We start from the raw sequence: 27,793 nt of genomic DNA, 5'->3' as shown, positions 1-27,793 counted from the left end.
TTGCTATGAAGCTGGGGGTGTGGTAAAGGAAGAAGGAAGAGCCATGGAATTTTACCCTTACGCTTAGAGTTCGCCATTTCACTTGGCTATTTTGACCCTAAGGAGTCCTGGTAGTGCAGTGGTTTAGCACTGGGCTGCTAACTGAACCTACCAGTGGTTCTGTAGGAGAAAAGACCTGGCACTCTGCTCCCATGAAGATTACAGTCTAGTAACCCCTATGAGTTGGAATTGACTGGACAGCCCACAATGACAATGATTTTGACCCTGTCTTGGGTATATGCTATGAGAATTCATTGAGAGTATATGGAAAAACTGAGTTCCAGTGCCACAGTGATTAAGCTTGGCTGATAACCAAAATGTGGGCAGTTCAAATTCACCAGCTACTTCTTGGAAAGTCTATGGGGCAATTCTTCTCTGTTCTATAGGGTCACTGTGAGTCAGAATCAATTTGACAGCAATGGGTTTGGTTTTTTGTTTTTTTAATGGAAAAATTGGACTAACAATCCAATCAGGACAAATGAAGCCTTGAAATACCCTAGGTGAATGTTCGAGAATTTTTTGATGGAATAGTTAGAAATAAATACAACAGTCTTTCATTTTTAACTAATCAGGGTTAATATTAATGGAAGAAAACCATCAACAAATTAAAAACGGGCAACCAATAAAAACCAGATGAAACTGATAAATTGCTTTTAACTTAAAAGTGTATAAAACCAAAACCCATTGCTGTCGAGTTGATTCTGACTCATAGCAACCCTACAGAACAGGAAAAAATTGCCCCATGGACTTTCCAAGGAGTGGCTGGTGGATTAGAATTGCAGTCTTTTGGTTAGCAGCCAAATGCTTAACCTCTGTGCCACCACGGCTCCTAAAAATGTATAGGAGAACATAAACTTCACGATAAAATTTGCACTGGCAATATCTGGAAAATTTGAGCTGGAAAAATAATAATTAAAAAAAAAACTCTCCAAATTGCAAATTTCATGTGTATAAGCAAAAAAAAAAAAGCTTAATTTAAAAACCACATATCTATTGTTAAATGTATACAAAAAATAATTGTAGCACACAAGACAAAATTAAAAAGAATTGAAAAAATGTTGAAAAGTATTTAACTGAACATAGAAAACTGTCGAGGAAATAAATTGGTTTAAAGGAGTACATTCCATAAAATTATCTGACAAGGTTAATCAACATTGAGGTTATGTTGATTACATTTTGAAGTCATTAATATGGAATTGAAATGTCTTGGAGTTGAAATGGAAAGTCCACAGCATCCACTGGTCAAAGTGGTGGTTTTAAAACATCCTATACAAGAAACATGCATTTCCGTGTAATTGGTGTGTAGATACATGTGTCTACATAGAAAGGAAACGGTGATTGAAGACTTTGGAAAGCTCTGGTTCTTAGCTGGGGCGGGGGCATCAGAATCACCTAGGTGGCTCGTAAAAATGCAGATAGCTAGCCCCACACCCCTGGAGATTCTTATTCGGACAGTCTGGGTGGAACCTGAGAATATGTATACAGTATTTAAGTTCCCAAATGATTCTGGTGCTTCCGGCCTGCAGTCACGCTTGAGAACTGACCCAGCTGCATGTAGTTTGAGCTGTTTGACCTTAAGCCTCTGTGCTTCAATCCCTTCACATAAAAGTGAGGATGATAACATTTGATCTGCGCACATGAAGCATTACTCAAAGAAAGAAATTTTTCATTTCTTCAAAGGAACAAAACGTATGTGAAAATGCTTTGTATACTTTGGAAAGCATTATAAAAATGTAGGCTACTATCAAAAAGATTTTTTATATATGCTTGCCGATAGTTTTCAGAAAACAAATTGCATTGTAGTTAAAACATTGCAAACACACTGAAAGCACTTCAAAGTCCTTATAAATTCTGACATTTACCAAGCACTGTACTAACTTTACTGAACATATAAAGTTACAAATATAAAAGAAAAAACACACTATCTTAAGGCTTAATTAACAATCTCAAAATAACAAAATCAAATTTCTTGCTTTTTAAATTCTAAATCTATATTTATAGATTTATTGCCATGTGTGTTTATAAACTGTTGAAGGATAATTATAAACCACATTTTCTAGTATCTTTTCATAAAAATATTGCTGTTCAGCATTTATTTTTAGTCTTTTTTTTTAAAATATGAGGACTGCTTTGCACAGATCCATCTAAACATTCTTGTCCATTTTGTGAGGTATTATACCCCTTTTTAAAAATTCTATAAACTCAAAACTGAAGAAAGGGAATTGATTCAGGTAGGAATGAAACAAAAGGTCTTTTATTTTAGCAATTTGAAACACGTTTGCTAATCAACCACTGGCTACTATTTACGCTATAAAGTATACATTCATTAAACTAGAGTTTATATATTTTGATAGTTTTTTTTTTTTATAGGTGATAGATGATAGGCAGATATAAGCAGGGAGGGGGGGAAGAAATGAAGAAAGGAAGGAAAGAAGGAATCGAGGAGGAAAGAAGGATGTAAAGAAGAAGGAAGGAAAGAGAGAAGGATGAAATCGGGGTTAAAAAAAAAAAAAAAAAAAAACCCATTGCCGTTAACTCTGACTCATAGCGACCCTATAGGACAGAATAGAACTGCCCCATAGAGTTTCCAAGGAGCCCCTGGCGGATTCGAACTCCCGACCTTTTGGTTAGCCTCCATAGCACTTAGCTTAGCTTAGCTTAGGGCTTAGCTTCCAGTGGGTTAATAAAAAAAAAGGCTTGAATGTCAGGTCTTCTTCTTACTAAATTTTAATCTAGGACCTGACAGTTCCTAGAATACAGAATGGCTTTTTATCTCCTAAATTTGCTTTAATTTAGCTCACTTAAACCTCCTCCTCTTTGGATAGTATTTTGGTAAATGAGAAATTTTAAAAAATAAAGTCATAAAATAATCTTTTTTTATTTATGTAGGCTTTGTTTTTAAAAGATTACATATTTTCTAAATTTATGTTGACACCCCCATTGCCTCATATGCTAATTAGAAGTGAGCTATTTAATTTCCAAACATTGAGAGATTATAGATATCATTTCATTATTGATTTCTATTTTAATTATGTTGCAGTCACAGAATGTACACTGCAAGATTTTAGTAATTTTAAATTTACTGAGTTTTGTTTGTTTTGCCATCACATGGTAGATCTTGATGTATATTCCATGTACACTTAAAAAAATATATTCTGCTATTTGGGGTTTTAGTGCTCTATAAACATCTATTAGTTCAATCTGATTTATTAAAACAAAAAAATCCAAATCCATTGCCATCGAGTCAATTCTGGACTCATGGTGACCCTATAGGACAGAGTAGAACTGTCCCGTAGGGTTTCCAAGGAGCTACTGGTAGACTCAAACTGCTGACCTTTTGGCTAACAGCCATAAAAAAAAAAGTGCCATAGCGCTTAACCACTGTGTCACCAGGGCTCCAAAGTGCTGTGTAAAACATACATACTTTCTGACATTCTGTCCAATTAATCTATCAGTTATTGTTGAAATCTCCAACGATAATTGTAGAATGGTTATTTCTTCTTTCTGTTCTGTCAGTTTTTTCTTTGTGTACTTTGAATCTCTGTTATTAGATGCATACACACTTAGGAGTTTTATGTCTTTAGATGTGTTTATTATTTTGTAGTTAAGAAATACCTTTATTTCTGACAATATTCCTTATCTTGAAGTCTGCTTTGTCTAATATTAATATAGCCACTACAGTTTTTTTAAATTAATGTTTGCCTGATATCTTTTTATATACTTTTACATTTAAGTTTTTTTATATATAATTTTTATTTCTTGTAGACAGCATATGTTAAGACTTGTTTTTTGCTTGCTTTTTAAGCTATTTTCGCAACCTCTAACTTCTAATTGGTGTCTTTAGACCATTTGTATTTAATATAATTATCGGTATGGTTTGGTTTAAATCTACAATCATACTATTTGTTCCTAATTGTTTCAACTGTTTGTTTTTTAATTTTCCTTTTTTTATCTTTTCCCAACTTCTTTTGGATTAAATGAGTATTGGTTAATATTTTTGAAGATTTTTAGCTATAACTTTTTATTCTTTTTTTTTGCTTTAATGTTGGTCTGAAGTTTATAATCACTCTTTTTTTTTAATTGTCACTGCTTATCTTCAAATACTATTAATAACACCCCACACTTAATTAAATAATTTTACAGTATTATATTCCTATTATCTCTCTCCATTTTCTGTTATTATTTTCAAACATTTGCATTATAGGTGTCATAAACCTTAAAATAAAATGTCATTTTTCTTTAAACAATTACTTTATAAAGATATTGAAATTAGAAAAGTATGTTATATTTACTCACATATTTACCTTTCTGTTATTCTTCATTCATTTGTGAAGATTTCAGTTCTTATTTGGTACCATTTTCTCTTCAACCTCATGGATATCTTTTAACATTCTGTGTAGTGTGTGTCTGCTGGCAATCAGTTCTCTTGCCTTTTGAGTGTCTTTTTATTTCGTCTTTTTTTTTTAAATTGTGGAAAATACATACAACAAAACATTTGCAACTTCAGTATTTTTACATGTACAATTCACTGACCATAATTATGTTCAGCATGTTGTAAAACTATCACTTTTGTTTCTAAAACTTTTCATCACTTTAAATAGAAACTCGTTTCCTAAGCAATTGCTCTTTTTTCTTTCTTCTGCCTCTGGTAACCACTAAAGAACTTTGGTCTCTATATAGTTGCCTATTCTAAATATTTCACTTAAGTGGGATCATATAGTATTTGTTCTTTTGTGACCAACTTTTTTTACTTATCGTAACATTTTCAAGGTTCGTCTATGTTGTAGCATGTAGCAGGACTTCATTTCTCTTCGCGGTTGAGTAATACTCCATTGAATGTATGTACAGCATTTTGTTTATCCATCCACCTACTGATGGGTATTTTGGTTTTTTCCACCTTTTGGCTACTGTGTGTAGTACTGCGATGAACATTGTTTACAAGTATCTGTGTACACTCCAATTTTCAATTGTTTTTGGCATATACTTAGGACAACTTATCTTTTGAAGTGTATTTTAGTCATTTATGGAATTTAAGCATTAGTTCTTATCATTGATTTTTAGCATTTTGAGTATGACATGCTTTGCTGTGTTTTTCTGTTTTCTCTGCTTGGGGTTTGTTGAGCTTCTGGGCTTCTCTGAGTTTTTGTTTTATTCAATGTGGAATCATTTATGTCAATGTTACCTTAAATATGTTTTCGGCCCTTTATATTCTTTTTTGAGGCTCCAATTACATGTATATTACACAAATTTATATTGTCCCATAGGTTACTGAGACTGTTCTTTTTTTTCAATATTTTATTTTCTCTCTGCTTCAGTTCACACAATTTCTGTTGCTATTTGTATAAGGTACTAATGTTTTAATCTACTATGAATAATATGCTCTTAATTTCATCCAGTAACTTTTTTTCTTTTACTTTCAAATACTATATTTTTAGCTCCAAGAATTCCATTAGAATCTTTTTGTGTAGTTTTTATTTATTTTCATCACATACTCATGGCGTTCTTTATGAGTATGTGTGTGTATATATATACACACACACACATATATGTAGACATATACATATATTTATTTATTTATATATATATAAAAACTTAGAAAGAGAAAGAGAGGTAGCACAAGCAAACCCTGGTGGTGAGCATAATAAAGGTAACATTGTTGAATACTGGACTGTGCTGTATTTATTTAAGGAGCATTGAACTTTATTCTTATAGACAATTAAGTTACTATAAGTCAGCTTGATCTTTCTGTGGCTTATTATTAGCTGTCCTAGTGTTGGTATAGACTTAGGTCTAAGGATAGTTTGCTACTAAGATGTATCCCTCAACTGAATGTTTCGAATGCTCACTAAGTCTCTGCTATCCAGCACGTTAGAATTTGAATGTCTTCTAGCCCTGTTTGCAACACCTCCATTCATATTTCTGGTGCACTTTCTGTTTGTAGTTCTGTGTGCTCTGAACCTCCACACTGCAAATCTAGCACCTCTGTCTTCTCAAATGCTGATCTCTGTGTTCTCAGCTCATGTTCTATTTGTATTCCCCTCTTCCTACTCCCTGGTCTGGAAAGTGCTTCTAGATAGAAAGACTTACTTCATTTATTTCCAAAGGCTTACTTCATTTACTTCCCTTCTTCAGGAAACTTTGTACTACCTATTGTTGAATTTCTGGAAACAGCCTCCCCCGCTATGTATTTGTCCAGATTTCTAATTGTTACCACAAAGAGAGTAAGTCTAGTCCCAGTTATTCCAATGTGGCTAGGATCCAGGTGTTATTTTTAGTGATCATTTTTGAAGTTAAATAAAGTGAAATTTAAAGAAATCAACTTAACGAACATAAGTTACTGATCTGAGATTCAAACCTATACCTCGTTCTGACTTCGAGGGCATGATCATAGCCATTTGGTCCTTATGTTAAATTATCTTTTTAATAAATGACTTAATCACCCACGTACAAATGCAGTTTGACCCTCAAATTTGTAAATAAACTCCCAGGAAAGCCTTAAAGAAATCAGCAAAATATTAATACAGATTTTACCTTGGGAATAGAATTATGGATCTATTTCCCATTTAGATTCTCTGTATTTACTAATATTTCAGCAACATACAAGTTTTAATTTTGTGTATTAAAAACTGAAAAAAGAAACTAATAAAACTTTTTTAAAATTCAAACTTTGTGTTCATAATAGGAAATGAGAGCTTCCAAATTCAGTTAGGGTGGGTAAGGAGCATATACCCCACTGGTTATATGTGATAATGGCAATGCTAACCGTTGCTGAAGCTCTAGAATAGATGATAAGGGAGAGCTCAGAAAACATAGTGTCATTCATAGTAACCAATGCAGGCGGCTGTTACAATCATCCAGGCAAGGTGTATAGAGAATAAAGTCTAGGGAAGGCTGGCTAACCTGTTTGCTCATAGAATCTAACCATCTTAAACCAACACAGGTGGACATGAGTATAGAATAATTAAGACAAAGCTTTGGATAACTGCTTGAACTGTAATTGCTATGACTTTTAGGATATGTAACTCACTTTCTATGTTGGAGTTGTAGAGCTGACATAATCATAGCTTTCAGCTCTCAGCTATGTCTTATTTGTTTAACATGGCAGACTCTTTATTTTCTAAGCTACAAATTAATTGTATTGTGAAATACCCTGAGAAGCTTGCTGTACACATGCTACACAAATGTAGTATGATTGACTGAAGGATCTGTGTGTCTCCTTTAAATAGATGTGGGGCTTTGCTCTTAGTGAAGAAATTAGGCTCATGTCCCCCATAACTCTATTATACTGCTCTTGTAAACAACCAAACATATTTTCTTTCCTTTTTTTTTTATCTTAATTTAGTAACTTTGCTGTCAGAGCTGTGGAATGTAAATAAAATTAGTAGCACTACAGAATGTTAGTTACTATGCGTTCTGGAGCCTTCACACAGAGGACTTATATTTATGAGTACATGTATATCTTATTTATTTTTTTTCTAATTTATGAAGCAAATAATACCCAGCTTGGCTATTAATGTCAAGCAATAAACGTAAAGGCTCACTGTGATGTTTCTAGGTGTTATAGAACTTTCAGATGACAGAGCAGCTATTTCATACAATGTTTGCTTTTCTTCTTATGCATATAAACATCATTGCAGATTATACTGCAGAAGGATTTTTTAGGCCACTCATGGAATACAATAGTTTTTTTAACATCAAGTAAGGGGCATTCAAACTTTTTAGCCCTTTAACAATTAGTTTCTATACAAAAATCAGTCAGGTATCTTAATAATTTCCTATTTGGATATCTAATAAATAGTTTGACTTTTTTTTTTTAACTGAACTGAATAAATAGAGAACAGAATTCCTTGCCCAATGTGTCCTAGAATGTATGATCAGACCTCTTTAGTTTCTTGCTAAATGTTCCTCATTTTACCATGACATTTATATTGCTCAGCATAAAATACTAGTAAGTTCTATAAAATACCCCCTTCTGCTAAGGATACATGCAAATCTGAGAACTGACAAATCTTCAAGCCAATCTTTCAGAAACTGAAAGTCAACATCACAAAGCCTCAACACACAGAGACACACATACAAACACACTCTCTATACCCACACCCATTGCCATCGAGTTGATTCCAACTCATACCTTACAAGACAAGCTAGAACTGTCCCAAAGGGTTTCCAAGGCTGTAAATCTTTAAGGAAGCAGACTGCCATACCTTTCTCCCACCTTTCAGATAGCAGCCTAGCACTTAACTACTGTGCCAGTAGGGCTCCTTTTCGTACTCTCCATAGCATTGAATGCCTGCTAACCAAAAGGTCAGCAGTTCAGATCCACCAGCTGCTCCTTGGAAACCCTATGGGCAGTTCTACTTTGTCGTATAGGATTGCTATAAGTCAGAATCAACTTGACAGCAACAGGTTTTTTTTTTTTTTTAATAGCATTGAATGATTTATTAATGGATTCACTAGCATTTCAGGACAATATAGTTTTCTAGAAAGAGCACAGATTTTACATTCAGATATATCAAAATATAAATCCTAACCTCCTCTTTCAATAGCTGCTCAGCTATTAACTTTGGAAAAGTTAGTCTCACTTACTTCAGTATTCTTATCTATAAAACTTAAGGAAAATAGAACGATAGATCAATAAATAGATCGATAAATAGATCAGTCAATAGCTAGAAGTACTGTAAAGGTTAGGCATCTATTAAACTCACCTCTCAGAGTTCCTGGCCTGCAATAAAAACCCATTGCCATCAAGTCAATTCCAACTCATAGTGACCCTATAAGCCCACAATAGGCAATCAGTAAATAGTAACTAATTTTCTAATAGTACAGTCAAAGCTGCTTTGAGTGAGGAGGCAAAAAGGAACATACATGAGGGAGGGAAATCGTCTCTGTAAGTATCATGATTTATTAGAGATTTTCCCAGAATATGCATTTGCCACTTGAGACTTTCTGCTTAATCTTTCTAAGGACTATTGACATTGTCTCACTCACTCATTTGGCAAATTGAACATGCAATATTTATTAATTCAGAAAATGTGTATTGAGCACCTCATTTAATCATTAATTCATTAATTCCTTTGTTTACTTTCTCAGTCACAAGACATTCTCCAAGGGACATGTACCAGGCCAGGTCCTGGGAAAATAGAGATTATATAAAGGCCCTGGCGAGCCTAATGGAAATGGGATTGCTGTAACCATGCATATTCACATTTTTCTCTTGGGATCTGTTCTTTCCTTCTAGACTTTCAATGAAGGAAGAGTGAAGAATCCTCACTCTGGAAACTTTACTGATTATCTTACTCCCAGCCTGCCCTTTGTTAAATTGAGAGTGGAGGGGCTAACTCTCAATTCTTTTGGTAGAGCTAATCTTAGGGTATTATTGAAGGGCCTTTTGTATCTCTAAGAAATGGTACATTCTTGCTTTTTTTTCTCCTGTGACAATTAAAAAAAAATTAATAGACTTTATCTTTTTGCAACAGTTTTAGAACAGAAAATAACAGAGTAGATAGTACAGAAAATTCCTGTATTTCTTGCCCCCAACCCCGTGCAGTTTTCCCTATTATATACATCTTACGTTAGAATGCTTTTTTGGATGTTAGAATGGTACATTTGTTACAATCAGTGAACCCATATTGATACATTATGATTAATTAAAGTCAATATTTTAGTCAGATTTCCTTAATTTTTACATAATGTCCATTTTCTATTCTAGAATTCCATGCAGGTACCACATTATCTTCTGTAGTCATGTCTCCTTAGGCTCCTTGTGGCAATGACAGTATCTTAGACTTTCCTATTTTTGATGATTTTGACAGTTTCCAGGAGTGCTGTTCGTATTTATCATAGGATGCACTTCTATTGGAATCTGTCTGATGAATTTCCATAATTAGACTGAGGTGATGGGTTTGGGGGATGAAAATCACAGAGGTAAAGTGGCATTTTCATCACATCTTATCAGGGGTACAACACTAGCAAAATGATTCATGACTGCTGATGATGACTTTGATCACCTGGCTGAGATAGTGTTTGTCAGCCTTCTCCACTGTAAAGCTACTCCATATCCTCCCTTTCCACACTGCTCTCATGAGAAGGATGTCACAATGTGTAGCCTGCACTTAAGAAGTGGGGAACTATGTTTTCCCTGCTTTAGGGTAAATTATCTACATAATTTATTCAGAATTCTTCTTCATTGGAGAGTTCCCCTGTTATTTATTAATATTTTCAATCATTTATTAAAATCAGTGGGACTCCTAAATGTTTATTTTATATGTAATGGATTATAATTCAATACTGCTTTATTTATATTGCTGCTCAAATTGTTTTCCTTTTGGTCATTGTGAGTTTTTCAGTTGGCCTCTGTGCCTGTGGACATAACCCCATCTATATCTATATCTATCTATCTATATATATATATATAGCACAATCTTATTTCCTGGCCCTTATTTTTTTTTATAAGATACTCTGGGCTCATATTGTGTATTTCCTGCCCCAGTCTTAGAATCAGTCATTCCTCCAAGGAGCCCTAGTTTCTTTTATTACAGAATGGTATTAGAAGCCAATATCTGGGCCCCAAGAGAACTGCAGCCCCTATTAGCCTGAGACCAGAAGAGCTAGATAGTGCCCGGTTACCACTACCAATCATTCTGACCAGGGACACAACAGAAGGTCATGGTTAAAATCGGAGAAAAATGTGGAATAAAACTCAAATTCCTAATAAAGGCCAGGCTTACTGGATCGAAAGAGAGTAGAGGAATCCCTAAGACCATTGCCCTAAGATATTCTTTGAACTCGGAACTGAAGCAACAAAGATATCCTTCAATAGGTGAATCATTGAAAATAATGGATAGGATTATAAAATAAACAATAACATCCATGAATATTGTGCTCCCTTAATCAACCATATGAGATCAAAAGGCCAACATTTACCCTAAAACAAAGACAATAAAATAAAGAGGGGAAAAGAAGCTAGATTAATGGAAATAAAAGAAAAAGAACAGAAATAATGAGAATGTTGACCTATGTGAAAAATGTAACCAATGTCATAGAACAAGAGGTACAAAAAATTGCTAAATGAGAACCTAATTTGCTGTGTAAACTTTCACCTAAAACACGATAAAATATTAAAAAAAAAAAAAGAAAGAAAGAAACCAGTATCTGGGCACTACATGTGCTCATTGCAATTGGGGTGACATTTGTTTTAGGCCTTCTCAGCTGACAGAGCAAATAAATATGTGTGTTTATACTAGCCTATATATATACATGTAACTATAAATATTTTTATATCTAACCATCTGTATTATATTGTGGAGTCCATATTAGTTAAACATGAGTTCTTACTGATGTCTCCAACTCTAATCCATTGCCACAGGGATCATTCTAGTCTCTTTCTCTTGCTATCGATAAATGTCCATGCCAAGGGTGGGGGAAAAAAAAAAAAAAACCTGTCTCCCACCACCTGTCATCCATTTCCTTAACTGTTCTATTCCAGTACGCATGTATTAAAATTGTTAACCCATACTCTCATGGGAAAAAACTTTTTTGACAGGCGTATACTACTTATGTGCACTTTTGTTTACTTTTGGTCTTGCAGACTTCATTCACTTCCAAAATTATTTAGAGCTTTTCCCCCCGAACCACCTCCATTGAGGTTGCTTCACATATTTGTAACAAAGTCAGATTCTCTTGTCACTTTCTGAAATGTTTACTAGAATCCCCCAAACTCCTAAATGATTTTTTAAATGTATATAGTATAAGTTATAATGCCCTATAGCTTTTGACAAATGCATAATGTCATGTATCCACCATTACAGTATCATAGCTTCACTGCCCTAAAAATCCCCTTTACTTCACCGATTCATTTCCCATCCCTCCCCCAAAATCCCTGGTAACCACTGATGTTAATGTCTCCATAGTTTTAAGTTTTCTAGAAGTCATGCAGTTGGAATCATACAGTATGTAGCCTTTTCAGACTGGGTTCTTTCACTTAGTAATATGCACTTAAGATTTCTCCATATCTCTTTGTGGCTTGATCATTTCTTTTTCTTGGTGGATAATATTCATTGTATGAATATACCACAGTTTATAGTTTTCAGATTCACCTATTGAACGATATCTTTGTTGCTTCCAGTTTCTGGTAATTATGACCAAAACTGCTATAAACATTGATGTGCAGGTTTTTGTGGGGACGTAAGTTCTCAATACATTTGGGAAAATACCTAGGAGAGCATTAGAGCATTACCTGGATCATGTAGGAAGCAGGCGTAGATTATCCAATAAGCAAGATAAGCATGAGCTTCTTTGTGCTTGCTTACTAATCTGTAGTGAAAAGTTTCACATGGGTTTCACCACACCACATCAAACTGAAACCCATGTGAAATTGTTCGCTACAGGCTAGTAAGTAAACACAAGTAAACCTGTGTTTACTTTGCTTAATGGATAATCCACTCCTGATAGTAAGGCTATGTTTAGCTCTGTAAGACGTTCGCAAAATGTCTTCCCAAGTAACTATACCATTTTGCATTCCCACCAGCAGTGAATGAGAGCATTCCTGTTGCTCTGCAGCTTCACCAGCATTTGATAATGTCATTTTCCCCCCTTTGGATTTTACCCATTTTAACAGGTGAATGTTGTTGTGTGCCTTAGAGTTGATTCCAACTCATGGTGACCGTAAGAGTAGAACTCCACAGAGTAGAACTGCCCCCATAGGCTTTCCTAGGCTGTAAATCTCTACAGGAGCAAATGGCTAGGTCTTTTCTCCAGCACAGCCTCTGGTGGGTTCAAGCCTCCAACTTTTCAGTTAGCAGTCTAGCACTTAACCATTGGACCACCAGGGCTACTTCAAGAAAGACTGTAGATGGACTTCTTTTTTGATCTTAAGGACATACCCTGAATTTAATGTCGAGTATTCCTCTCAATTTCATGTTTTTCTTTTTTAACTAATTTAAAGTCTTTAAAAATCATCCAAGAAAAATAGATACACTTCTGGAAGAAACTCTTCATCCTTCCTGTCCCAGTCCATCACCACCTCTCTCAGGAGACCCACAGTTCTTATTTTTTAAGTAACTGACAGTTGCAGGAGAGACATTTCTAAAACAAATTGGAATAAAATTGGAGGAAAAAAAAAGGGTATGTTACTTCCTTCCTATTTGCCAGCTGACCTTGGAGCCCACCTCTAGAACCAGTACTGGTTTTAGATGCAATATGTAACAAACAAAACAAACAACAAAACTCTATGATCTCACTTTCTGTGTCTCGGACAAAAACAAACTCTATCCACTGTCTCCAAAACACAACAGATAGTTAGACAAAGAATATAGTGCTAAGTACACATTGCACATCCTAATAAAGGTCACTTCTTTCTGTAGCAGCTTAGTTCATGCAGAAGCAGGAAAGCATGGTACCCATGGAAAGACAAACCTGGGTTCAAACTCATTTCTTTTTTAAATTTACTGGGTGATGTTGGACAAGTTACTGAACTTCTCCAAGTCTCAGGCTTCTTATCTACAAAATGTTAACAGCAAGAGTATGTTTCATAATGTTATTGTGTGAGTTGCATGAGGCACTAAGCACAGTGCCTGGCATATAATATAAACTCCATAAATGTTGGATATAATAATGATAGAATTATTAAATATTAATATTCCATTTTCAATGTCTCCTTTTCTTTATATAAAAGTTTCTGATTATGAGTTGAGGTAAGATCAAGCTCTATAAATTGGGGGAGCACAGGCCTCCTGACCACAACTCTCTTGACCGAATCGTCATTTTCTCTACTATAGGTCAGCATAGAATTCATATGGTTGGAGAGATATTTCTCTAGGGTTAATATTACGCATCAGTAAAAGATTATAGAAAAGCTAATAATTAACTACTAAATGCAGTATCATCTTCAGCTTTACCACGTCTTGAAATGATGGGCTCCAGCTTAATGTTTCCTGTATAAATTAGTATTTATTTTACTTTTGTTAAAAGGAACGGAAAATAGAAATAAAATTCCTAGGGAATCTTTGGCCTAAAAAACCTTCCCATACTTAGTGAGCATTGTAATTGTATGTGATAATCATGTTAAAGTGAAGAGGATTTGAAGCGCTTACTGATGAAGATCAAAGACCACAGCCTTCACTATAGATTACACCGCAACATAAAGAAAACAAAAATCCTCACAACTGGCCTAATAAGCAACATCATGATAAATGGAGAAAAGATTGAAGTTGTCAAGGATTTCATTTTACTTGGATCCACAATCAACGCCCATGGAAACAGCAGTCAAGAAATCAAAACATGCATTGCATTGGGTAAATCTGCTGCAAAGGACCTCTTCAAAGTGTTGAAAAACAAGGATGTCACCTTGAAGACTAAAGTGCGCCTGACCCAAGCCATGGTATTTTCAATTGCATCTTATGCATGTGAAAGCTGGACAATGAATAAGGAAGACTGAAGAACAATTGATGCCTTCGAATTGTGGTGTTGGGAAAGAATACTGAATATACTACCTACGGCCAAAAGAACTAAGAAATCTGTCTTGGAAGAAGTACAACCAAAATGCTCCTTAGAGGCAAGGATGGTGAGACTGTATCTTACATACTTTGGACATGTTGTCAGGAGGGATGAGTCCCTGGAGAAGGGCACCGTGCTTGGCAGAGTACAGGGTCAGCAGAAAAGAGAAAGTCTCTCAACGAGGTGGACTGATGCAGTGGCTGCAGCAATGGGCTCAAGCATAACAACGATTGTAAGGATGGCACAGGACCGGACAGTGTTGCGTTCTGTTGTGCATAGGGTCACTATGAGTCGGAACTGACTTGACGGCACCTAACAACAACAACAATCATGTTAATCATGCAAAATTAAAAGTTAATAATAATTAGCTCTTCCCCAGTCACATTTTGAGTGCCTTCCAACCTAAGAGACTCATCTTCTGGCACTATATCAGACAATGTTCCACGGCTATTCATAAGGTTTTCACTGGCCAATTTTTTCAGAAGTAGACCGCCAGGTCCTTCATCCTTGCTTGTCTTAGTTTGGAAGCTCTGCTGAAACCTGTTCACCATGGGTAACCCTGTTAGTATTGGAAATACCTGTGGCATAGCTTCCAGCATCACAGCAACATGCAAACCACCACAGTATGACAAACGGACAGATGTGTGATGAAATTCTATGTAATAATCATGTTAATAATGCAATTATTAGCCACTAATTTTTGATTCAAACTCTATATTGCAGAATGCACTCTCACTGATACATCCAATTTGACCTTCTCAAAAGCTTTTTTAGGCACCTATTGTTTTTTCTAGGTAATGTAAAGAGGGAATTGAGGCTTAGAAAGTTTAGGTCACATAAAATTTGCTATGTCCTTTTATTATAAGTGCAGATGCCTTTCTGCTATCATTGTTATTTTGAACAAACCATTTATGGCTCTTCCATTGGCTGCTACAACTGCGATGTCAAATACCAGACTATTACACCTGTTCCATGTTTTCCCTATGGGAAATCTTGTATAGACCCCGACCAGTAGGACAGAATCAGGACTCCATTTACATCACTCAGCACTTTCGATGAAAATGGTTTCCCTACTTTCAGTAACAGTGAGATGGCTTTTCTACAGAACTCATGAATTTATCCGTATCGTATCCCCGTAGGACAATCTTATATTCCAAGCTCTTTGTATGAATATTTCAAGTTGGGGAAATGAAAGCAGATAGCTGAACAGTATGAAAATTTAACAAAGGCATTCTTTGCTGGTTTTGTTGTTCTGCTTCACTCTCTTTGATTAAAAATGGCCACTGACCAGATTTTCTGAAATGAGATTCAAATTAAGAATAATTCCAAATACAAGAATCTTAGGAAAATGGCCCTCTGTACTAGTTTCTAGTTTAAATCTTAATATGGCCTGGGTTTAAGCTGTGGATAATGAGGTTTAAGAAATACCGGGAAGAAATAGAAGCTTTTTCAAATAGCACTTACCTTGTAATGAAAATTCTATTTATGGGCTAAATGTATAGAATTGAAGCACAGTTTCAACTGGAGTGCAGAAAGCTCTAATTTAACTTCCAATTTGGATTGAAGTATCCCAGATGGTTAACAAATGTATTCTGTGTCTTCTGATAAAATTAATAGGATGCTCACTCGGTAAAAGCATGATGACATAAGATAACAGGGTAAAAGTCTTTATTTATGGCAATGCTTATTTAAGAAGCACAAAATTAAAGAAGAAAAAAGAAAGAAAGATAAAAACTTAGCTTTTATCATCTAGTAGTATTTCACAATTTGTAAAGACCCACACTTTAGGCAAACTTGATTTAAAAAAAAATAGGAACCAAGTAAGAATAGGCTTTTATAAGACCTGTTCTGAAGTAAGCACAATGTGCATTAATCCCTCATCCAAGTTCTGAGAAAACTTCGGATGAGTGAGTTGCTTCAGATTGGCCTTCTTTATTATAATTTGCATCCAGGCTCAAGTTCTACATCATACTAATGAAGGTGACAAAAATGGTGGGGCTGTGGTTTTAGAGCTGACTGGGTAATGTTGCCAAATATGACTGATATCTGGAATCAGGTTGATAACGGTATCATTTATTTTGACTCACCTTCTAAACAGGCACAGTTATAAGAGATTTAGCAATACTCTCCATTCTGAAGCCCCTCAAAGTGTCCCCTTGGTCCATGACATTCTTCATGTGATTAATATATTAACTTTGTATTTTAAATAGATCACTTATTTTGAGCCAAAATAAATGGCCAACAAATATTGCATTACTACCATCATCAACAGGGAGGAACAACAACAACAACAACAAAGTTACTGTGGAGTTGATTCTGACTCATGGCAACTCCATGTCACGGAATAGAACTGTTGCATAGGGTATTCTTGGCTATGACCTTTCAGGAGCAGATCACCAGACATTTCTTCCAAGGCACTGCTGGGTGGGTTTTAAAGGCCAGCTTTCCAGTTAGTAGTTGAGCACATAATTGTTTGTGCCAAGCAGGGAGGAACTAGGTAGATCCTAAAAGGAATGTTGAAGTCACAGAAGAAGGAAGTCCGCTAGTGCTTCTAACTGAATGGGTGGCAATACAAAGAACAAGAAGGTGGATCACAATAAATTAGCTTATTCTGACACTCTTAGTAGAGGAGAATTGGCAGGTAATAATTTAGCAGGAATTGCCTATTTAATGTGAGTACCATTCCAAAAAGGTAATTAGAATTGTTAATGGCTGCCAACTGAATATTTAACTCAGATAACATATGAAAGCTATCTGGCACAATGCCTGGTTTATAGTAAGCACTCAATTTATGGTTATTAATATTAAAAATACTCAGGTTTCTTATACAGAATTATCTTCTCTTTGAAGAATTTTGTCTAATTTCCTTTCTTCCTACCACAATGGTCCTAGAAGATTATAAAATGTGAAAGGCCCTTTGCAGCAATGCATGCCGTGTCTCACCTGAGAGATCCTTGCCCTCATGATGAGGAAACGAAAATGAACTATGATCGGGGGCAGTATGACCATAGCAGCCAGTACAGAAATGGTGAGAGGGAGAACATTTATTTAGAAGGACATGTGTGGACCATGCTTGTGTACCCATTCAATTCATACTGTGTAGATCTGAGTTTATGTTTATGAATATACCATAAATAAATTTGTATTGAATGCCTAGTCACATGGAATTCTTAACTGAGGGTAGAAAACAAATAAATATACGCTGGGGTTCCTGCTTTTGAAATGTTAATAACAAAATCTTGTTTAATATGTGCTAGTCAGTGTGTTGGAGCCCTGCTGGTACAACAGTTAAGAGCTCAGGCTGCTAACCAAAAGATTGGCAGTTCGAGTCCACCAGCCACTCCTTGGAAACCTTCTGGGGAAATTCTACTCTGTCCTATAGGGTCACTATGAGTAGCAATAGACTTGAAGGCAACGGGTATAGTTTTCTGGTTTAGCTCAATTATTGAGTTTTAGATGGTGTGTTAAACACTCAATGAATTAGTTCATCTAGTCCTTACAATAATTCCATGAATTGCATACTACTATTAATTCTTATTCTATAAATGGGAAAATCTATGCTTCTAAAGACTCTGTCTTAGCTTTCTAGTGCTGCTGTAACAGAAATACCACAAGAGGATGGCTTTAACAAAGAGAAATTCATTTCCTCAAGGTAAAAAAAAACTAAAAGTCCAAATTCAGAGCGTCAGCTCCAGGGGAAGGCTTTCTCTGTTGGCTCCGGAGGAAGGTCCTTGTCCTCAACCTTCCTAGACTAGCTTCTCTGCACAGAAGCCCCAGGCCCAATGGATGCACTCTGCTTCTGGCACTGCTTTCTTGGTGGTATGAGGTCCCCCAGTCTGCTCACTTCTCTTTCCTTTTATCTGTTGTAAGATAAAAGATGGTGCAGGCTGCACAACAGGGAAACTCCCTTTACATTGGTTCAGGGATGTGACCTTAGTAAGGGTGTTACAATCCCATCCTCATCCTCTACAACATAAAATTACAATCACAAAATGGAGGGCAACTACACAATACTGGTAATCATGGCCAAACCAAGCTGACACATATTTTTGTGGGGCACAATCCAATCCATGACACTTCATCCTTTGGCCCCCCAAAATTCATGTCCTTGTTTCACGTAAAACACATTCACCCCATCATAGCATAACAAAAGTCTTAAATCAACTCTAAGTCCAAAATTCAAAAAATTCCTCTTCATCTGTGAAACCTAGAATACAAGTTATCTGCTTACAAAGTACAATGGCAGAATAGGTGCAAGCTAGACATTTCCATTACACGTAGGAGAAATCGGAAGGAAAGAAGGCAAAACCACCACCAAGCAAGTCAGCAGAACACATTAAACTAGCCCTCAAGGCTTTGAAAATAATCCTCTGTTCTCTGAGACCATTTACATGAAGGCCCTACATTCCAGACTCTAGGTATCAGCTATACTCTCTGGATTTTGAGCTGAGGTCCCTTGGCTTTGGGCTTCAGCTCTGCCTTCCAGGCCCTCTGGAATGGCAACTCTGCTCCCTCAGCTTTAGATGTACCACTCTTCTAGTCCATCTGAGTGGTGACTCCACCCTTAGAAATACTAGAGGCCACGACTCCGACTCCACCTTTGAAACCCCAGAGGTCATGGCCATACCTTTCAAGGCTGAGGCAGCTGGGGTTCCTTTTTTCTTCAGCTTCTGTTTCCGGGTTCCTTGGCCTCTCTGCCCCTCGGGTCTCATGCCCACATCTGCTCTGCTGGGGCAAGTATTCCAAAACTCTGTAACTCCACCGATAAGTGCCTGGGGGGACCCCACTCTGCGGGGAAGCCTCCTGTGCAAAGGCACCTCAGCTCTCTCGCTCCATGGATCAGCTCCAGCGCTGTCTGGCGTTAGTCTCCTGGCTTTTCTGCTTCTGGTTCTCTGTCGCTGCTGGTCCTCTATTCATTCACAGTTTCAAAACTGCTTTCACATTTTAGCTATCTGTTAGAGCAGCAGGATACCCTGGTGGTGTAGTAGTTAAGACCTATGGCTGCTAACCAAAAGGTCAGCAGTTCAAATCTACCAGGTGCTCCTTGGAAACCCTGTTGAGCTGTTCTACTCTGTTCTATAGGTCACTATGAGTCAGAATTGACTAGAAGGCAAGGGGTTTTGTTTTCCGTTTTCGGTTAGAGCAGCACTCCATTCTCTCAGTATCAGATTGTGTCTTAGCTTTCTAGTGCTGCTGTAAGAGAAATACCACAAGTGGATGGCTTTAACAAAGAGAAATTTATTTCCTCATGTTAAAGTAGGTTAAAAGTCCAAATTCAGGGCATCAGCTTCAGGCGAAGGCTTTCTTTGTTGGCTCTGGAGGAAGGTCTTTGTCATCAATCTTTCCCTGGACTAGGAGCTTCTCTGTGCAGGAATCCTGGGTCCAAAGGATATGCTCTGCTCCCAGTACTGCTTTCTTGGTGGTATGAAGTACACCCTCTCTGCTCAGTTCCCTTTCCTTTTATCTCTTGTAAGATAAAAGATGGTGCAAGCCACACCCCGGGAACCTTCCTTTACATTGGATCAGGGATGTGGCCTTAGTAAGGGTGTTATAATCCCACCCTAATCCTCTATAACATAAAATTACATTCACAAAATGGAGGGTAACCACACAATACTGGGAATCATGGCCTAACCAAGTTGACACATATTTTGGGGGGACACGATTCAATCTATCACAGTCTTAAAAAGACATGGCTGGTTAGTGTTAGAGTTCCATTTCACTCTATAATTCATAAATAAACCTGAAACCAAACCCATTGCCATCGAGTCGATTTCGACTCATAGCAAACCTACAGCACAGAGTAGAGCTGCCTCATAGGGTTTCCAAGGAGCAGCTGGTGGATTTGAACTGCTGACCTTTTGGTTAGTAGCCTGAACTCTTAACCACTAGACCACCAGGGTTCCAATACATACATAATATTATTCTATTATGATAGCCTTATCGTTGTTGTTATTATTAACATAGAGTGGTGTGTCTTGGAAAATTAACTTGCAATAAGAAACTAAAGCTCACTATAAAAATAATTTAATCTTTCATTGATTCCAGTTCTTCCCACCCACTGCCCATTTGGGATGGCTTCAGAAGAGAGAAGGTGTGAAATCTAAAGCAGTTAATTTGATGTCTTCATAAAATACTCCAGGATAAAATGCAAACTTTTTGTTAAAATGCATATGAATTTTAAAATAATCTGTTTTGCATTTATTTTCTCTGACTCTATATCTCACATTACCAGTGATAATCAAGAGGGCTGTGGCATTCATATTTAGCAGTGACATAACAGATTCGAAAAATTCTCAGCATTTAATTAGTAACTGTGAAATTTTGTAAAACCGCTTGATTTTTCTCCCATTAGAAATCTTGTTAACATGCGATGCAGTCACAAAATGCAAGGTGAGAAGACTTTTTAAATTTTTTAAAAAGTCAGGGTGATTATTTTTTGATGGTCTGAGTTACCCTAGAGATTCTAAGATGTCTAGAGCATAAAATATATCCAGAAGGAATCCACCATATTCATATCATTCGATTACCACACAAACATTAAGTAACAGACTTAGCATTTTAATCCAGGTACTCATTTTGTCAGTTCTCTTCTGGTTGAAAGTAGCAGAAAAAAGACACGAATGGACTTACACCAAAATAGGAAATGCGATGACTCAGTAAAATGTTCAAAGACAAAATTTTTTGGCATCAGGCGTGACTTGATCCAGGCAGATGAAGAATTCCAAGTTTCTTTCTTCTGTATTAGCTTTGGTTTTCAAAGATAATTTCTCCCCGTGGGAGGAAATTACTGACTAGACAATCAGAGACTCTATCTCACTATTCCGGCAAACCCCAGTAGAAAAAGAACCTCTCTTTCAAATCTCTTCCAAAAGCATTCCCAAATTGAGCCTGATTGTCTCTGCTTGCCTTGGTTTCCATGCTGGGCCAGTCATGGTGGCCAGGGTGTGCAAGTTTCTCAAGACAAGGCCTGAAACATGTGCTCTTTCCTGAACCAGGGGTTTAATCAGCTGCATGGCTGCTAACCAAAAGGTCAGCAGTTCGGATCCACCAGCAGCTCCTTGGAAACCCTATGGGGCAGTTCTACTCTGACCTATAAGCAACAGGTTTAGGCTTGGACCCAAATCAAATGAACTAAAGAGAGGGAGGATTGGGTTTTCTAAGGAAAAAAAAAAATGCAGACAAAAATCAAACACATGCCCAAAGCAGACTTAGAACCCAGAACTCTGCTTCTTAAATCCTTCTTCAAAATCAAAAGGTCTTAAGTTAGAACCCAGTGCACAGAATCCTACACCTTTCTCCATAATTGAATGGTTTTTCGGAGAAGATTCATCATTCCATGTACAATTTAGACTAGAAAAAAGAGTAAAATTCTACAGGAATGTTCTTTTTAAAGTAACAAACTCACCTGCCTCTGCCAGCCTCCTATCTCTTCTGCGTCTCTTGTCTTCTGCTATTATTCTGGTGTAATTTAGAGTGCTAAGTTCCTAAAATATGCTCCATAGTTCATGGGTTTTCACAACGGACCTACTCATTCTTTGGTCTTTCATGCCACTGGTGTTCAATTCCACAAACTTTGATTTCTGTGTGTTTATGACTATATAGAAATAGGATTATTCAGAAGTATTTAAGAATTACTCACATTTGATATGGAATCCTGGTGGTGCAGTGGTTAGTAGCTCTGCTGCTAACCAAAAGTTCAGCAGGTTGAATCCACCAGCTGCTCCCCGGAAACTCTGTGGGGCAATTCTACGCTATCCTGTAGGGTTGCTATGAGTTGGAATTGACTTATCAGCAACAGGTTTGGTTTAAGTCTTTTTTACATTTGGTATTATAACTAAAGTTACACATGATTAGTTTATTGAGGATTCTAATTAATTTGATTTCGTAAAAACAGGCCAGAAAAGGATAATTTTAAGAAAGTGGTCTTTTACAAGAGTACTTAGGAAGAACCCATAGGAGGATGGGAAAGTGAGACATGGAGAGGAAAGAAGTCAAGCAGTGTGAAGGCATGAAGCAAAATTCTACAGAAAGTAAATTTGGCTCAGTTCTGTAGGGGAGATGTGCTCACAACTAGTATTGTCCAAATCAGGGACAGGGGAATTGGAGCACTTGTATCCCAGAGTCAATCATTGGTTAAGAAGTGCCCCTGGGGGCATGTAAATCCCCATGTGTTTGTTGCTGTCTGTGAGGATAAAGTTGGCTACTACAGCTAGAGGACAGTTCACCAACAAAGAAGTATGGGTTGTTGTTGTTGTTTTTAGTTGCCATTGAGTCTATTCCAAGTCAATTCTGATTCTTGGTGACCCTATAGTACAGAGTGGAACCACAGGATTTCCAAAGCTGTAAATCTTTACAGAAGGAGACTGCCACAGCTTTTCCCCTGGGAGTGGCTGGTGGGTTCGAACTGCTGACCTTAGTGTCAGCAGCCAAGCACTTTAACCACTGCACTACCAGAGCTCTATCACATGTGTTCCAGCCAAACCAAACCCTTTGCCATCCAGTTGATTCTGACTCATAGTGACTCTAAAGGACAGAACAGAACTGCACTGTAGGGTTTCCAAGGAGTGACTGCTGGATTCGAACTTCTGGTTAGCAGCCTGAGCTCTTAACAACTGTGCCATCCATCAGGGCTTGTACTGCCTGTTAAAAGCACACTGAGATCTCGGATGAATAATGGATCAGAGAGGATATGGGTGGAGCATTGGTTTAATTTGCTATATTACTCTTATTGGAAAAGCATACTAATATAGGATACCCTTTTCATTCATCATTGTTATCTCAAAGTGCTTTTTCTTTCAGAAAGTAGACATAGTTAGGATTTGGTGGAATTTGTTGCTTTTACCCCACTTAATTGGGCCGCTTATTGAAGATTCACTTTTGTGAAGCCACAAATACCAAGTTGTAGAGCAGCTGTGGGGCTATATTGCCTCGTGATTAAGCACACAGCTTCTGAGGCAAAGAAACCTGGGTATAAATCCCAGCTATGCTACTTGTAGCTATATGAAAAGCAAATTAAGTTATATATATACATTATACACACATACAGTACCTGCTACATAGTTTGTGGTTAATAAATGGTAGACATTTGTTGTGCTGTTGTTTCAGTTATTATTAGTAATGCAAAAAATGTTCAATCAACTGGTTCAGAGATTTAGTTAGCTATGTAAAAAGAGCAATTAACATGTGCTTATACAGTCAAAATAAAGAATTATGACGTAACGAGGAAAATGGAAACCCTGATGGTGTAGTAGTTAAGAGCTGCAGCTGCTAACCAAAAGGCTGGCAGTTCAAATCCACCAGGCACTCCTTGGAAACCCTATGGGGCAGTTCTACTCTGTCCTATAGGGTCACTATGAGTCGGAATCGACTGGATGGAAATGGATTTTGGGGTTTAATGGGGAAAATAGTCAATCTCTCTTGACAAAGAATGGTGAACTCAGACAAGTATCAGAACCTCTATTTAATATCCTCTTCTTAAATTTTCTTAGAATTTCTTTTTTTCCTATTTAGTGTTTTTCCATCCCTACCTCTCCCCTCCCTCATAAACATCAAAGATAGAAATTCTTTATTAGAGGCAATATACACTAATTGTAAGAAAACATTGGGAAATAAAGATAAGCAGAGAGAGAGAAGAAAGTGAAAATCATTCACATCTCAACTTCCCACAGGTAATCATCATTAATATGTTCATGTACGTACATTTCCTGACATTTTTATGGAAAACGTCAAATACGCTGCATATACTGTAAAATTCACCAGAATTTGTGAATATCTTTCTATGTGAATAAATTGGCTTTTAGAACTTCGTTTTTAATTGTTTTTGATATTCCATCAATGAACGTCTAAGGAAACCTAGTTACCTAAGGTTGGTTGTTGCCAGGAATATGCCATTTTGCTAAAACGGCAAGCTAAGTTTGTGGTAAGTGGCAAGTTTTTTAAAGGGACAAAACTAAATTTATAAAAATAAGCATGGTGTTTTGTGTTTAACAAAATTCAAGTTATGACTATAGCTGTGTGTTAATTCTGATAAAAACAGATGAATCAAACATTAATTTTGAGGTCTGTGTTTAGAAAAAGTATGCATGAGCACATGATATGGCCTTCTGTGTTTTATCTTTGTTATGCACAGGAGGATCATAATTTTGTTTTGCCAAAAACAAAGAAAGAAATTTCCTAGCACTTCATCAGGGTATTTTTGTTTTGTTTTGCATTTTGCCTCATTTGAAGCCTCTACTGAATTATCACCACAAATTTATTTCAGTAGGTGTTTCCTGCTCAAATTCTGTAGAATCTTATTTGGCAACCACTCCATATGTGATTGGACTGCTCTTCTACATTACTGTTAATTGACTTGAATCCATTGCATCTATTTCAAGACTTACAATTTGGCATTTCAAAATGATTTGCTGTTATCATTATTTGAAATGTATTTAAAATAGGAATATTTAAAACATCAAACAATTTATAAAGGAATGAAGGATGACTTAGTAGGAAAGGAGGGATGCTAATGGAAGTAAAACCAGGGATTCATTTTACTAACGATCAGTTTATTAGTGAATATTTTCCTGTTATAACTTACTTATTCCCGGCGGTTCCTTATAATGAGGACATTTGTACCATGAATTTCTAAATTCATCCCTTGTATTGTTAGACATTTAGATTCATATAATACAAAATGTATTTTTGGTATTTTAAAAGATACTGTGGCTATCCTTACTTCATTATACTAAATTCCTATAAAAAAAGTCTCTTTACAAATCCTTCCTATGAGGAGACTGGGTACACTGTAAATCCATATTTTATTTAATATATTTTAGGTGAGGTATAAATAAGTACATCCCTTTGAGGATCATAGAATTTCTAGTTCCAATACATATGGGTCCCTCTTGATAATCTAGTTCACTCATCGTATATCTCTTCAGTGACCTGTAAGCATGAATATAGTTATCAAAGATTCTCCATGTTTGCCTTCAAATCTATAATACATATATGTAGAGTCTGCTTAGTCTTAGAGGACTTCCCTGATCACCATATTTAAAATGATGTAATCATATTACTCTCTCTGCACTGTTTCTTTTCTTTCAGTTATTGCATTTTGTAATTAAGTATTTTTTTTTGCGTTTGTTAACTGTATGTTTCTCCACTAGTCTGTAAGCTCCACGAGGGCAGGAAATGTGTCTATTTTATTCAAGAACACATACCTTGAACATAGCACCCTAACTTGCACATGACAAGCACTTAATAAAGTGTTTAATCAATGACTGGATGAGTGTGTGATGAATGGCTGCATAATTTGAAAACTGGTCATAACTAGAGATTTTCTTTTCCTTGAGAGTTATTTTTGAGGATACTCTTATTTTATCCTGTTTTCATAAAGCCTGAGCCATCTTCTATTCTAATGAGGTATAACTGTTTAGTCCAGTCCCTAATATTAGTTGGAGGAGGATGGATGGAAGCCTGTTGCCAGGGAAAGTCAAGTACAGCAAATCCAAAGCTATCCTTGAAATCCCGAACTTTCAACAGGAAGACGAAGGCTTCTATGAGTGTACTGCAGGCAACCTTCGAGGAAGAAACATTGCAAAGGGTCAACTCATTTTCTATGGTGAGTTAATAGAATTTCAAAAAAGTATATGGAATATTTGGCCATATCCTTCATAGTAAATAGTGAAAACCATTAGCATGCTGTGGAAATGTGTCATGGGAGAAATAGGAAAGACACATTTTCAGGTCAGGATGCTTAGTATAATGAATGATTAGCAGGTGGGAATGGCTATCTTGAAAATATAGTTTTAATTTCAGCAGTCTATGCATGCTATTGTTTGTTATAATTGCCTTGAAAATATCAGCAGTGTCACGTTAAAGCCATAAGAGTTTAGGACACAAAGTTGTGGGGAATCCAATATATTTCCCATAAAACATTCAGCAGCAGCCTATGGCAATCTTGATAATTCTGAGTAGAATTTACAAATGAAGGAGAAAATGATATGAAAAGGTAATACTGAAATGGTGGTTCACAATATTTGTTTCTATTTCTAAAGTTTTCTATCCATATGTTTATAATAGAAAAATGGCATCATTTTATTATAAATATATGTTTGCCACAGTTATCAGAATATCTCATGAATTTAAGAAAGATGAAGAAAGCATTTGTTACCCAAACATCTTTACGGCTTCTTTCATCCAGGCTAAAATGCACACTTGCTTGAAATTTTCTAGTATATATATATAAAATAAACCATAAGATATACCTCAGAATTATAAAAATGTTTGGTGATTTTAAAGAACCCCTTAACTTCTTGGTTGAATTAAATATATCTGCACTGTTGGTGGTGTTGTGGGCCATTGGGTTGATTCAGATTCATAGTGACCCTATAGGACAGAGCAGAACTTCCCCATAGGGTTTCCAGGAGTGGCTGGTGGATTTGAACTGTTGACCTTTTGGTTAACTGCTGAGCTCTTAACCACTACACCACCAGGGCTCCATATCTTCACTAGAGAACTTTTCAAAACAGTATTTATACATGGGCAAAAATACTTTTCTATGTGACATTTTTATATGTGACATGCTTATAAGCAATGATAAAATGATTGGAGAAAAAAATTTAGATAACAAGAAAAGTGTGAGGTATTGTAATTGCCTCATGGGAAAGGTAAGTGAGAGTCTTGTGGGGAGAATATATTTTGCCTTGTTTTATTATTTTCCATTTCCCTTAGAATTTCCAATTTTAACCTGGAATGAATACTAGTATTTTGTATATAGAATATGATTTCCTACTGATTATTCCCCTATAGTTTTAGCAATGCTAACCAAGAAAAAAAGTAATTTTTGATAGCTCCTCTTTTTTTTTTTTTTTTTTTAAGATTTTAGAATCTAGCATTCTTTGTAAATAAAATAATAGGGACATAACTGGAAGTTTTTAGTAGCACCAAGATAATAAAGACTTTGGCAAGTTTTTAAAAAAAGATTTCCCATTCTTGTATTCAATGGAGAGACCTATGCCCAAGAAATTAACCAAACATGGAGGTATCTATAAACTTGAAGTCAGTAATAAAGGACTTTCCCCTGCAATGATACAGCTACTTTCTGTTTACATATAAGATGTTACAAATATTAATTCCTGGAATTCTTAGAATAATCTTAAGAGGTAGGACCATTTTTCAGTGAAATTATAGCACAATCTCACAGGAAATAATTGTCACATCCAAAATATGGGCCTTGAAAAGTTGTCTTTCCACTCTACCATAGCTCTTCAACATG

General features: G+C 36.3%; 1 protein-coding gene across 4 annotated transcripts in view; it reads left to right on the top strand.

Moving 5' to 3' along the window:
* Nucleotides 1-27,793, top strand: part of CNTN6 (contactin-6) — a 232,094-nt gene that overhangs the window by 93,704 nt on the left and 110,597 nt on the right. For 2 of the 4 annotated variants that reach the window (XM_023548001.2, XM_023548000.2), the window contains one exon: nucleotides 25,958-26,137. The exons of 1 other annotated variant lie outside the window; for it this stretch is intronic. In XM_023548001.2, the coding sequence (XP_023403769.2) occupies nucleotides 25,958-26,137 (180 nt within the window). Of the gene's footprint in view, nucleotides 1-25,952; nucleotides 26,138-27,793 lie in introns of all 4 variants that reach the window. One more of the 4 variants, XM_010590042.3, reaches the window with a different exon arrangement.

The sequence above is a fragment of the Loxodonta africana genome, chromosome 22 (genome assembly GCF_030014295.1).
Source record: "Loxodonta africana isolate mLoxAfr1 chromosome 22, mLoxAfr1.hap2, whole genome shotgun sequence".
NCBI lineage: Eukaryota > Metazoa > Chordata > Mammalia > Proboscidea > Elephantidae > Loxodonta > Loxodonta africana.
The sequence above is the reverse complement of the archived record's forward strand: the minus strand, read 5'-3'. Positions and strand labels throughout refer to the sequence as shown.